Source organism: Aulonocara sp. 'chitande type north' Nkhata Bay, linkage group LG23 (genome assembly GCF_057382095.1).
Source record: "Aulonocara sp. 'chitande type north' Nkhata Bay isolate Kocher_YH1m ecotype deep benthic linkage group LG23, A_spYH_male_GT1.1, whole genome shotgun sequence".
Classification (NCBI taxonomy): domain Eukaryota; kingdom Metazoa; phylum Chordata; class Actinopteri; order Cichliformes; family Cichlidae; genus Aulonocara; species Aulonocara sp. 'chitande type north' Nkhata Bay.
Genome location: NC_141365.1, coordinates 14436774 through 14451121, shown reverse-complemented (window position 1 = coordinate 14451121; position 14348 = coordinate 14436774). Strand labels below are relative to the sequence as shown.

The 14348-nt window shown below is 42.8% G+C and overlaps 1 protein-coding gene across 1 annotated transcript in view; it reads right to left on the bottom strand.

The window, feature by feature from the left end:
- The window catches only part of atp10a (ATPase phospholipid transporting 10A), a 51879-nt gene extending 39172 nt beyond the window's left edge, over nucleotides 1-12707 (bottom strand). Inside the window, exons 1-5 of the mRNA XM_086281570.1 lie at nucleotides 12074-12707; nucleotides 6816-7020; nucleotides 5552-5637; nucleotides 481-587; nucleotides 273-404 (exon numbers count right to left, since the gene is read on the bottom strand). Of these exons, the coding sequence (XP_086137696.1) occupies nucleotides 273-404; nucleotides 481-587; nucleotides 5552-5637; nucleotides 6816-7020; nucleotides 12074-12501 (958 nt within the window). The 5' untranslated portion in view covers nucleotides 12502-12707. The remainder of the gene's footprint in view (nucleotides 1-272; nucleotides 405-480; nucleotides 588-5551; nucleotides 5638-6815; nucleotides 7021-12073) is intronic.
- Nucleotides 12708-14348: the final 1641 nt, after the last annotated feature.

The following is a 14348-nucleotide window of genomic DNA, read 5'->3' as shown; positions in this document are numbered from 1 at the left end:
ACGCTAAGTAGCAAATCCAGATTAAACAAATTCATTTATCTTTTAAGGAAAGAGCAGATTTCTGTTATTAGAACCAAAAGATTCTGACAGTTCTTCTCATTTTCCCTGTATGCATTTTTAAAATATCTTATTTTAATATTTATTTATATACACAAATAAGGAGAATTTTGAGGTGTGGATGATACAAAGCTGCACCACTCCTGAGGAGATACCAAGCAGCTGGAAATGAACACAATAGGTCGCCTTAAACTTCCAAACAGCTGTTTACATACCAACAGCAGCAAACAGGCACATGACCAGCAGGATGATGACGCACCAGAACACGTCTACATTCATCTGCCTCTCCAGTTTACTGCGCTTGTAACGTGGACCGTTGTTGTTCAGCATGGCTTTGGTCTCGTGACCTGCAGAGTTACACGGCGGGTTAGTCAGAGGTGGGATCAGCTGCGTGGCAGCCGAGGTGTCATTTCGGGGGCCGACCTGCATAGATGACAATTCCCACGGCCTCCTCCGTGTTGCGGATGGTGCAGCCTCGCAGCAGCAGGTTCTCTTTGTAAAGCGCGTCTCTCCTGCCGCTTCGATGGATTCTGTCAGGTGAGAGGAGGCGTGAGAATGACAGCCAAAGGATCACAGTTACACTCAAGTGAGAAATACTGAGAGAAACAAAATTACCGGTCCAAACACAACATCGATTTTTACCGCCGAGCACCTCGGTCAATCAATCACTCCTATCCCCGCACCTCTCCAGAGGAGTCAGCACAAATTCCCTCTGATACTGGAGCAGTTACCAAGCAGCACCCCCCCCCCCCCTCACTTTGAAACTCAAAGTGATATTATGAGGGAGGTGCTGAGCTTTTAATGTCAGCATTAATCCTATTACTAAATCAAGGATTACAAGCATGTTAGTTTAACAGCCCAGCAAGCTTTAGCTGGAGAGCCGCATTTAATCATCTCTGTTGTTGCCGGTTTTAGAGTCACAACTATCGGCATGTTTACCAACAGGAAAGTCCAGCGCTTGACTTATGACTGACACGTCATAGATTGATAACAGAGCCGTCACTAGCAGCTCAGACAGTGGGAGAAGCCGATAACAGCACGTGATACGCAGAGAGTGCTCTAAGTCTGAAATTAGACTCGTGTCAGTGGCTGTAATATAATAAAACTCTGGTGAGATGAGGCTCTGTGCCCAACGCTGCACTGTAGCCTGGCAACTGAATACCCGCAGCATCTGGTCTCCTTCTGAGAGACGAACACAAGTCATAATCACATGTGCGCAGGTCAGCCCGACTGCTGCCGAGGACGCGTCTCATCTTCTGTCTCTCACACACAACACGTCTCACTGAGGGGACACGCTGGAAGAACAGCTGGCGTGAATCCAGCTGTCAAACCACACTGACAACACCTGGAGAGGCATGATGGTGGTAAAAGCAGGGGGTGTAAAGACAAAACATCTGAACTCTGTTAGCTTGCGTTTCTTGTACTGGAGGACATTTTTCAGGGGAAGCTCAGGACAGGTTTTATATGATCAATCAGCTCACAGCACCAAAGCCTCCTCAGGCTGGCACTGCTGACAAGTCTGCCCTAAAAAAAAGAAAGATGAAAACTAAAAGACGTTTCTTGCACGTTTTCATTTACTTTAATTTTAAATGTGCAAAATATCATTTCAGCTTTCTTTCTCAAAGGTGTACACTACAACAACTATAACAGTTTTAACTCAGATAAACATGTTCCTGAGAACTAGCGAGGTTAACCAAGGTTACTCAGCCTATTTCCCATGATCCCCGCAGTCATATTTTAGGAAAACTGATCCAGCGGAAGACTGAAATGGTTTAAACAATCCAAACCAAAAGAAGGGCTGGGACTCCCAGATTTGGCGTCTTACACAACCAGCATCCTCAGCATGATTTATGCTTCAGTTAAGTAACACATAAAGTGTTAAACATGTGTATAAAGCAGTGGGGCACAACTGGCACAGCAAAGGATCCAGTCCAGCACAAAGTAGGGAAACTGACTGAGATCTTTGAGATGACTGAAGATCTTTAACAACTTCAGTGTTCCTCACATGCCTGAAAATATCAAGTATTTCCAGATCTTGACAAACTGTTTAAGTCATAAAGAATCAAATAACACAACTGCTTATACCTTCTGTAACCGCATGTGATAAGACATGCTGTTGAGACTGCACTGATATTAAAGACAGGTCAGATATAATGCATTTGTTTTATTGGGACGGCTCATTTAGGAACAGATTGGGCTTTATGCTGCCGATCAACTAAAGCGGGACTCGACTCCTGCTCTAAAAGGAGCAACCTTTGTAAAAGATGGAGTTACTCCAAAATACTCACTGAATCTAATTAGAATAAAGAGCCACGAACTCCAACAACACTTTATGACTCATAGAGCCAAAATCCAGAGAAGCAGCAGTCGGCGTCTGGGGAGAAAGACTGCATGATTTGTTGTTCTCTAAATCCTCAAAGAACCTGCGCTGTAGTGGCCATATCTTTGCTATTTATGTACCTTTGCTATTATAACTTGTAGCTGAGAAGATCTCAGAGCCGATCCATCAAAATTTGAAAAATTGCACACGCTGACAGCATTAGAAGAAGCTACAAAAACAAGACATGTTTTCACTGAAGCAAAAGGAGAAGCTAGAAACAATTAAAACTACATTTCCAAAGTTTTAAATGAGGCAGTTTAAATTAAAACTTAAGCTTTTGTGTCAAAATGACATCAAAATATTTAAACTTTCAAGCTTTAGAGAAGCTGACCAGTCTAACTTTCGCCAAAACAGAATCTCAGATTCTCAAAAACCAATACTTTTGAAAGAAAATCACCCGAGCATCCGTTTCTCAAGGCTGGACTTCTGCAGCTCCCTCCTCTCTGCTATAAATCAAACATCACTCTCTCACAGTTCTAGCAAACAGCATCACGTCAGCCCGATCCCTGCGTTTCACCTCTGGCTCCCTGCACTTTTCACAGCTTCGTACTTAAAGCTTTAAAAAACACATCTGGGTCTGGGCCTGAGCTACACGAGCTACACGAGCTCTTAGGAATCAGTTCGTAGCCTCAGATCCTCAGCGTCCACCTGGCTAATCACCCATGTATCCTATCATCTTTCAGGCAAGTTTTTGCCTGGTGTGTATTTTTAACCATCACATTATAACCATTTTGCTTGGCTCTCTGTTTAACTTCATTAGCCTGTCTGTTAAAGCTCTTTATAAACTCAGAGCCGCTATAAAAATGATAAAATAAAAATAATGTTGTTATTACTACATGGTGTTTCACTGAGGAAGTACCCCTGTATTCACACCACATATTGCTATCAGCAGTAGCTGAGGTCTGCATTGCTGTGAAGAGTAGTTCCATTTCTGCTAAAGCTACAGTGCCAATTTACTGCAGTACTATAAATAAAGAAAAAGTCAGAGTCTGCAGGTAAAGGCAACACTACCTGAGGTTAAGTGCAGGACCATAAATTGGCACCCATTCTTCTACTCATCCCCAGGAAAGTCGGAAAATTATTGGAAAGACGTATTTGATGCCTTTAACGAGTGTTTCCACTATGATATTACAAAAGATCCAAAAATAGCCTGAGCAGACACATCCAGAAGGCTTCTCGGGCGAGGGGTGCCATATATTTGAAACAAATCCAGTTAGGAGGTCCCATAAAGTGTACTTCAATTAGACGGCGGAAACCTGACCCCCGCGGCATTTACCACCGCGGGTAAAAAGAGTGGGAATAGATATGCGTTATGACCTCAAATGGCTGTGTGAGATGTTCAATATAAACCATTTTGTCCAACATAATGCAATTAACAGAAAAGTGACCAAGTCTAACCCACACAGGAAGTATTATGTAACCAATAGCTACAGGCAGCATGAACACAACTGCACGCATCAAATATCCAAGCGCTACTGCAGGACTGCAGACGCGAACGGTCCTGACTCATTCTGAGGAACGTCGAAAGGTGTCTCGAGCTTCGCCTTGGAAAACGTGCGTCAAAATCAAAGCAGCAGAAACTCACATATTCTGACTTCTCGTCTCTTATATGAGCAAAGCTCAAAAAGTCCCAGAGAGATGCTGCAAATGCAACTCTGCAGCATCTTTCATCCGACTCCGTCACGATCTGAGAGTTTGGTGCATGAATATGAATGATCTGTGCTTTTCGTTTTTAGGTTGTTCCAGGATTTGAAGCTTTGTGTTTGCCCAATTTGTCTTACTTGTTATCGTTCGGAGTTTTTGCACTTGTGAAATCAAATCCTGGCGATGAAGTTTATTTTTGTGAGTTCGTGCCTTTTCCTCGCTCATGTTTGCCGTGCGTCATCTCGTCTCCGTGTTTAGGATGTGTCTGTTTTACTCTAACACTCGGGCTGTCACTTGTGTCTATGTTTTGGGCTTTACTTCCCGTTCGTCCGTCTTCACCTGCGTTGATTACTTCCCGTTTCCTGTTCTGTCTACTCTTTGTCCACTCGTCTGGTTCACCCATCCTAGCTTGTGTTTTGCATTTTTTCTCAGTGTGTTACTTCAGCTTTAGTTTAGTTTCTTGACTCTACTTAACTTTTAGGTTTTCTTTGCTCACTTCTTGCTCATTTTGTAAACATTTAGTTTGTAAAAAGTTAATCGGCATCGTGACTTTCAGGTTCTCTATGTCCTGAAACATTAGCCTGTTAGCTAAGTATTTAGACCACCTGTCACAACAATTATATTATTTATGAGGGAAATTAACAAATCTTTTTCCTAATGACTGCAATTTAGCATCTTAATCATTGTTATTTTGTAAAATAATACATTTTAAAATTCATTGATAGAATTATTCATTTTGTATTTGCCAATACTGTTAATTTAGAACATCTGTGGCACAAACCTTACACTGGGTGACCTGGAGACAAATATACTGTGGAGATGACACACAGAGGGTTTTAAAATGTGAAAATCTGTCATCTCACACAGTGATGTGCTTTCCTTTCCTGGTAGCAGTTAAGGAAAAGTGGAGATGGACCAGAGTTATTATAGTTCTGCAATTTTTATTTATTTTTTATTTCATGTTGAATGTTTTTAATTCACTTTCCCTTCAGTGAGATTCCAGAGTGGGTTTTGTTGTTTCAGCTTTTATTCTCTGGAAATGTTTCTTAGTCCTTCCTTTCTTATTTCTTTGTTGTACATCGTGCACACACCATTTCCGCAACAGACAAAAGAGAGTGAAAACACACACAGGGCTCATTATCTGCAGGTTCTCCTGGTCACGAGACAGCACATACACCTTCAACTGTTCAAACCCTGCGCCCTTTTTCCTGGGAAAGCAAATTTTAATCTCGACTTGGAAAAACCGTTTGAGTCATAATTACGAGTTGGAAACCGCTGGCTTCTCAACAAACCACAGTTTCGCATTATTTCCAGTCAGAAGCCAGCAGCAGGCGATACTCCAAACAACACTGCATTCATTTACAGGGAAACGAAAACAAGACTTTGATATCACTAATACACTCGAGCATTAGAAGCTGCTGTGTGGCAGCTGCAGCCTCACGGCAGTTGCGTAGAAAAGGCGGGACTCACATGTAGCCTCTGAATCTGTTCAGGTCGTTGTTGGGCTTTTCACATTCGATGATGCTGTTGTACTTTAGAGGGTCAAACTCGCAGTCCTGCAAACAGAAAGCAAACAATACTCAGGTAAAGAATGCAGCTTCAGGTGACAGGTGGAATATTTATCCTTTCCCCAGGAAGTACAGTTACACAGCATTACAAAACACTAATGCCCAAACAGCCCATCCGAGATAGGATAAAGTGAAGGAAGTGAGACTCCCACCTGCACTCATTCTATTATTTCCTCTGTTAGTTGACTAAAGTTGCAGCTAATGGAACGTATTAGTCTTTAATAGGGCAGTTTGCATATTAACTAGATTGATTAGGCTGCACTGTTTGAGCTGACTTACCCTTCCTCTAACCACCATAAAAAAACTCAATGACTTTCAACTCAGAAACCACCCACACAAGTTATTTAATAAATGATCAGCTTGTCTTGTTGTTAAACAGTTGCTTTTGGACCTGAGGAACTTTCCCAAAATCAAGTCTTCCTAGTTGTAAATCAGGCTCCGGGCGATTAGCGCCTGGTTTTTGCTTCCCACGCGCACCAAAAACAGCAGCGTCACAACTGCTGGCCTGTTGCGCTCCGGCTGGTCGTGCACCTCTTGCCGGGTTTGAAGAAGCCTCGTTTAACCTCTCCCACCTCAGCAAAAAGATCAGCATTAACCTCCCTGCTCGCTGCATTCTCTCCTAGCACGTTTCTCAGCTCGCAGCTGTTGCGCACCTGTGGGCCAAAATAGGCTTGATGGCTTTGACTGTTACACATGTGAAATACTACGTTAAAAATGGCTGATATTGCTGAATATGTCTATACTGCTTCATTTCACAACTATTGCTGGTGGGCAGGGCGCTCGTGTGTGACAGCTTTCAAATACACGAGTGCAGATTTGTACATGAGTGCAAGAAATGTAGCTCTAGATAAAATCTAGTATGACCAGTGACAAAGTCCAGGCCTCATTAAGATTTTATAGAGAACAAGACATGAAGTTCAATTTGCAAAGAGAAAGACTTTCTCAAATATTAATTAGAATTAAAATAAAAAACAAACAGCCATGGATTTTAATTATATCTTATTTCGAGGGGACTTTTTACAACGTTAACTCCCCCGCCTGCCATAAAGAGACTCCTGACAACTAAAAGTTGGAGAGAACTCAAAGTTTCAACCTGTTAAAAGTTTTTTCTTCTGACAAAAAAAGAGAAAACACAGCAGAGAGGAAGTGAGAAGCATCCATCTCACCAGGTCGTAGAAGCTGCGGACCACCTGCCTCTGCTTCAGGTTGGTCTCTCCATCCAGGGTGGCGGTCTCGATGTGGCACAGGCGGTCGGGGTCGCTGGAGCTCAGCAGCAGCACGTCAGCGGGGAGGATCTCGTTGCATCGCAGCCTGATGAAGTCTCCCACCCGCACCTCCTTCCAGTACTTCTCCACATAGCGTCTCTCTGCTCTGGCGGAACAATAAGAGGGCGAACCGTGAAAGATGCAGAGCTATTGTTTTCCACAGTTCAACAATCTAAAAATGGAAACTTCAGCCCGTCCTCCATAAATCTGGACAGCAAACACGTTCCACGCAGAAACAGGACGGCCTGTTTGTTGATGCTAAAACTGGTGAAAGCGACTGCGACATTCCTCGCGGTCAAGCACATTCAGCTTCACTTCTTCCTCAATATGTCAGTCAAAGGAAGTACATGATGCCACTATTATAAATAATGAATTACTCTGAAACTTTTAACGTCAGTAAAGCTTATTACCGACATATAAACAGTCCCGGAGCCTGAACAACAGAGCAGCATGACGGGATGCAGCTTTACGTTTACCCCTTGAAGAGGCCTCATAGTAAGATCTGCCTATATCTATATCTGTCACATAGTTTCAAGTCACGAGGAGCCACTGAAGATGGAAGAGGCAGGTTTGAGACCCCCGGCTCAGATGAACATCTTCAGAGAGTACTTCTTTCCATTTAAAGAAATGAAAAAGTCTTTTTTTTTAAATATATAAGAATTTTTATGCAGTGGTTTTACTTGTTTGGCATCAAACCGGGTTGTATATAACCCATGAAATATAATGAGTTTGATTAATCTGTCTTTGATAAACATTACTGATAAAACACAGGTTGCGAGGATCGGCTTCCTTCCTTGCTTTTTTCCTTCTGGCTCCAAGCGATCCGAACAAAATTTTGTGGTTAGAAGCCTTAAAATAGAAACATATTTCAAAAACAGGAAACTTAGGCCTTGTGTTTGTTGACCTTATATAAAATTTGCAAGTCAGCTGACTAACCCTGCCGGGCAGAAAGGGTAAGACTGAAAATGTCTGAAAAACACTTACATAAAGTGCACTAATTTAGCTGAACATAACATTTGTTGTCATAGGGACAGCTTCCTGTGTCGTAATGAAAGTGGTCCTGTCCGTGTCTCTGATTGGTCACAAGATGCACCTCTTTCGTGCGAAACATGCTTGTAGCTATAGTGATAAATCGTGGTTTGATTTATCGAGCTGATAACCACCTTCTTATGACCTCTGAGCCTGATTGATGATTTTAGGATAAGCGAAACCAGGTAAAGAAAATATATTGTGGATACGTTGAACTCCATAGTGCAGAGCCTAGGAGTTACTAATTCATTACGACCCTCCCTACATTAATATGAAAACATTCCTTTCCGTGAACTTTGACAGTCAAATACATTCAGTGCCAGCAGAAAAAAATTACTTTTAGCTCTAGTCTGCATTCCTCGTCTGACAAATAAATCTTGGAGTGAACAAAAACACAACGAGGACGATAAATATTTGCAAAACCACATGAAAATAAATTTATTATTGAGTGAAAAGAAGCAGGAAGATGAAGGAGGAGGAAATAAGAGATGTCTCACACTCTAGAAACGAATACTCGAGTGCATACTTTGGATATTAGAAGCAGTGACATTGGCATCAGTCCGTTAATAAAGGGAAAAAATAGACTATGACAAGCTGCAACTAATCAACCTGAAGCTGATTCTAATCCAGAATTCCTCTGACTCGTGTGTGCTCCTATAGAGGAATCCATCTTTGACCTGGAGAGTGGAACAAATGATAAGAACTAAAAGGATTTGCTGGTTGTGAAGCCGTTCCCCCACCCGTGCCAAAAACAAAGAATGACTGTATTTGTTACTGTGGGGAACCAGTTCCTGTAATCCACACTGTTAACAGATTCACACATACCCAAAGCTTTCCGCGAAGCGCACCGCCTGATAAAAAGTACGCCGACAGTCACAGGTGTGTCCTGCGGCGCTGCTTAAAATGTTCAATTAATCTCCACACTTCAGCGATCGCTTATTCATTACTCAGTTATGGCAGAATATGCCAGCCTTAAAGAGCTGAGGTCGAACTGGTTGAGAGACTCGGAGTGCAGATGGTTTCCAGCTGTTGGCACCCTGTGCAGCAGATTAGGTGCAAACGATTTACATTCCACAGAACTACATTTATTTGCACCGATCTTCAGGGATTGTATAACACAGCCAGTCCCAAACTTTACGCCACCACAGCCCATAAAAAAACAAAACAAAACAAGCTTCATGACTGATCATCATGTGAGCCAAACACTTCCGTTTCTTTTTGTTTTTGTTATTTTATAAATTATGCTCATAGCTGATTTTTTAGTGAATGCTCATTGGCTAAGGCCTTGTCAGTCACAATTTGTTAGTGTATGACCACGCAAACACTCAGGTCAAGTCTGTTTGTTTGGTCCATCTGTCACATACAGTCTATAGTGCCAAAGGTAAAAAGTTTTTAGAGATATGCAGGTCAGCACTCTTTACATTTTTACTCTGAATGTGACGATTCCACACCGTGTACTACACGTACGTTGTAAACATAGACTGGAAAGAAAAGATGGACACGACCGCTGTGACGTTAAATCTCGTTAACAAGCCTCGAGCTGAGTGTTTTCCCAGTCGCCGTATATTTGGGAACTGGAGGTGATGAGCGAGGGGAAGATCTTACTGAGATACCGTGTGGATAATCCTCCTTTCTGACTCTAATAATGAAAAATAAAAATATTCATGACCCCATAAACTCATCAGGTAAGTTTCAGAGGTGAAAGAGAGCCATAGATATATTTATCGCAGGAAGTCTTTTTGTAACTGGAGACTCGCCACCTGGTGGCCATTACACAGAATACACCTCCACGCTGACTGATCTGTAGTTGTGAACAATGGAGCTGTTGACAACACTTTAAATGAACAAAGAAGAAGAAAAAAATCCGGTCTATGCAAAACATCTCGTATAACCTCGTATATGCGGATACTAATCTCAGAGATAACCCAGTATCAGCCGAGTGACATACCAGTCAGGCTCTAGCTGAGAAAGGCAACATTTTTCACAATGTTGCCACCGCAGAAAAAAAGTTCACTCATGTCCAGCCCTGACACAACAACTTAGGTTCAGCACTCAGCTAAAACTGTGGAGTCACTAAACACTGAGCCTTTTGATGACGGTGAATTATGCTCTGTGCATGGACCACAGTGCTGCTTTTCATTAGCAAAATACAGTCTGCGTACACACACACACACACACACACACACACACACACACACACACACACACGGAGTCAGGAAAATGGTCAGAAACAGGTCATCAGGTTGGCTCATAATAAGCAGAAACAACACAGAGGCAAGAGGCTGAGCTATCACAGTTTCATACTCCTCTGAAACCGAGGTGACCACAATATTCTGGACTTGCATGAAGGGACGTCTGTGTGCACTTAATTTGCTTTTTTTAGTGAGGGGGGGCGCAAAGCTTTTTGTGTACCTACTGTAACCTGTTGACGGTTTGGTCACATCATCAGCAGTTATGGTCAAGATGACTAACAGGTTAAGAAACTCCTCTTTATGCTTAACTACTTAAACTGAATCTCCACACGATTAAACCTGCAGATATTTTATTTGTAATTGAAATTGTTCACAGTCTGGCTGCTCGTCCTCTCTCCGTGACTTCATTAAACAAAATTAAAGCGCGTACATGTGGAGCAGAGAGCTTTTGGGCAGTCGAGCGTCACATACCTGGAATGCTTTGGACAGTTTGATAAACTGTGCCGTCAGAAAGTAGAATACATACTGAAAAAGCTTACCATTTCTAAAAGAGGAAAAAAGGTCTGCATAGCCACGTCTTTGTTTCTGTGTGCTTTGAAGTGTTTCTGGAACACCTGTGTGTGACCCGCTCAGGTGTAAATTAGCAGCAGTGCTAAATTCTGCCTTGTTTACATCCTAAATTATCATATTGAAATCCATTATTATGCGCTGTGCCTGCTATATGAAACAACAGCAAAGGAAACACTGCATCTCTTAATGCTTTGTTTAAACCTGTAAATCAGTGCCTACCTACTGGCTGGATACTAGAGGGGCGTGTGTGTGTGTGTGTGTGTGTGTGTGGGGGGGGGGGGATTTCATGTGATACTTTGTATCAAAGGTTTGCCTGATGGGTAAAGTGTCTAACTTATCAATACAGACAGCACGCTGCCATCAGTCTGACTGAGTCTTTGTCAACGAGCACAACACGAGGGGACTCGACTCCACTGGCTGCCAGCTGACTGTATCCGAATACTCTAGTATTGTAATATTCTGTATTAATACAATTTGCTCTAATCTTTTTCTCTTTTTTAACCAAATTTATTTGTACTTTTCTTTGTTTTGATTTTTAAATCACTGTTGCACATTTACACTTCTGCACCTTCTCGCAGTATAAGAGCTTACTGGGAGCCTGCGGCACTTTTATTTTTACTTTGTTGTTTATTGTAGACTGCACTAGTTTTATCCTTTATCCTGCTGCTGTAACACAACAGTGCGAATCAATAGCTGTAATAGTTAAATGTGAGTTTCTGTCTGTGAACAGCAACAAATATGTGATTTTCAACAGTTATCACAGTTAATTGTTGTATTATCAGAAACGGACTGTGTGGAATTGCCAACTGGTTGTGCTGACAGTGTTGGTACTCTTGACCAGTTTGTAAAACAAACAAACAAACAAACAAACAAACAAACAACTGAAGTGAGAAAACTTTATCTTATAGGATAAAACAGTTACTGACACAGTTGAAAAGGGTGATAAATCACAGTATATGTTACTGCAAAATGTTAAAAATCCCTATAATATTGGACCATGTGTGAACATTAAGATAATAAACTACTGTATACTGTGTCACTGTGTTCCTGTGCTGTGGTGTCTGTGAGCTGGTGCTTCACACTCTGTTCTGTGTATATTTACATATTTGGGTTTCCTTTGAATGGCAGCAGCCTGGCACGAGCCTGTGTGGTTAAATGTAGCACATTTACAGCAGGCTCTTGTTCAATGATGTGCATTTTCTCCTCTTAAACAGCAGAAAGTACAAAGTTAGGGAGCTGTGGACGCCATGAATGAATGTGTGTGTGAGTGGGGCTTAGCAGAGAGACGCTATAAAAACACATTCCCCCAAAGTTCTGCGCAGCAGCTGGACACCGCTGGCTGCAGGATCGAGCCGAGGCCCAGCTTACCTGCTGTAGACCAGACAGTCCATGTGGTTGATCTCTTTATCGGACCTGTGTCTCCTGTAGTCTTCCCACAGGTCTTTGATGGCGGTCACGGACAGGATGAAGACCACGGGAGCCAGAGCGAGCTCGGGCTGGAACGCGTTGACAACCGGAACAAAGTTGAGCAGAGCGATGAAGACGAAGTAAACATTGGCGAACCTGTGGAACTGTTCGAAGAGGTTCTTTGGCAGGAATGACAGCACGGTGTATTTGGTCGTCTTAATCTTGTTGTTTGCATAGTGTCGGTTGGGGTTTTCGTCCCCTTTGGCGCAGTCGTGCAGGATGTTTGCGTGGACAGTCCTGGTTTTGTTCTCTTTGGGTTTCTTCTTTCTTTGCCGTGCGGCTGGCGGAGCTTTGGCCATCCCGGCGTCCTCCTCGCTGTGCCGCGCCATAGCCAGCTCCCCCCAGCTTCAAACTTTCCCACAGTTTACTTGACACACGCGCACAGGGAAAAAAAGCCGCGTCCCAAAGTGGTGGCTAAGTTATCATTCTTCCACGGGGGTCGGGAGTCTCTCCGTGGGGTCACACTAGCAGTTCCATTTCCTCCATGTCGACTCCTCTTTTCCAGAGTCAGAGGAAAACTTTTGCTTGTTGAGCGTCTCCGCTTTTTTTCTCCTGCTGCTGGAAAAGGATGCTGAGGTGGGGGGGAAGGGGAAAGGGGGGACGGCTCGGATCTGTGAGCCATGCGGATGGGCTTAAGCCGCTGGATGTGCGCAGCTGCGGGGTGTGCAGATCAGCCCGTGTGCGCAGGCTGAGCGCAAACAGGACGTGCGTGAAGGGTTCAGGGGGTCGCACTCCTCTGGAAATCTGACCCGGAGGGAGGTCCCTCCTCGAGCCAACCTGGGTGTTTTTTGTCTGTAAGTGCCACGCGGTAATATTGGGTTTGCACCGGCCCACAGGAAGCAGCAACACATCCAAACTCGGTGTTTTTGACTTTGTTTAAAAAAAACTGTGGCGCTTAAAAGAAGAACTCCACGTGGAGAGAATCTATCGTGAGAGTGGGATGTTTTTTTTTTTTTTAATGCGTGTTTAAATAATCCTTATTATAGAATTTCTCTTTAACACGGTGTTTGTATAATACAGCAAATACAACATCACCACGCCGTTAATCATCCAAAGAGAATAAATGTATAAAATATAGTTGACACAAAAATATAAACGAACATCAGTTTGCGCGCAATCGTTGTATACTCTAGCAGTGGTTCCCAAACTATGGGCGACCCCGCTGCTGGGACAAGACACACTGCAGATGCAGGTGGAGTAAAACATAAAGCCAAAGTTGGTCTTTTATGGACAATAAACAGCCTCGTGACTTATCCACGGGCTTTCTACGACCCTGAACTGGATATTAGTTTGAATGGATGGATGAAGGCTAAAAACTGTGGGGTGTGGGCAAGCCAGCAAAAGAGAACAGGCAAAACAACATAATTATAGTGCAATGGTGGAGAGTGAATGATTTTGTGTCACAATGTGAAAGGTGTGCACAACAGCACCTTTTTTTGATGTCAAACTATGTTGATGTTTGTGGGCTTCTGATTGGCCAACATTTCTTCATGGTTACAGATACAGTGCCACCTGTTTCATTAGCATGCTCTTTCCAGTGCTTGAGATGATTTTCTGCCTTTTCATATTGATGGAGTTATTTTTCAAAATGAAATCCCTGTTTGAAAAATACCTGTAGAGAATAAAATTGAATATATCTTTATTGTCATTGCCAAAGGTATATTATGGATGTTTGGACAGTTTTTGTTTATCCTTGCTCGGGTCCTCTACCAGAGCCCTGGGAGCTCGAGAGTCCTGGGCAGTATCTGTCATGAGTGTGGCAAGCAGGATGAAGGAACCAAACGCACGACTCATACACAGAATGTAAACTTAAAGTGCCAGCTTTATTGCTGGACAAGTTCTTCATAAAATAAACTCACCAAAAAACAAAACCGGAACATGAAACTAGAACACAAGGAGCACAGAACAAGGAAACTAGAGACACTTACAATGCACAGGGTGGTACGACACAACAAAGGGCAAAGGAACACACAGGACTTAAATACAAAAGGAGTAACGAGGGAATTGGAAACAGGAGGGAAACACAGCTGGGACTAATTGGGCATAATGTGACAACGGGAACCAATGCTAGATACACGGCACACAGGACAAGGACTATCAAACTAAAACAGAAACATTCACAAAGACGCTGACTTGACACAGAGACATAGAGACGCTACTCACTGGGGAAACAGGG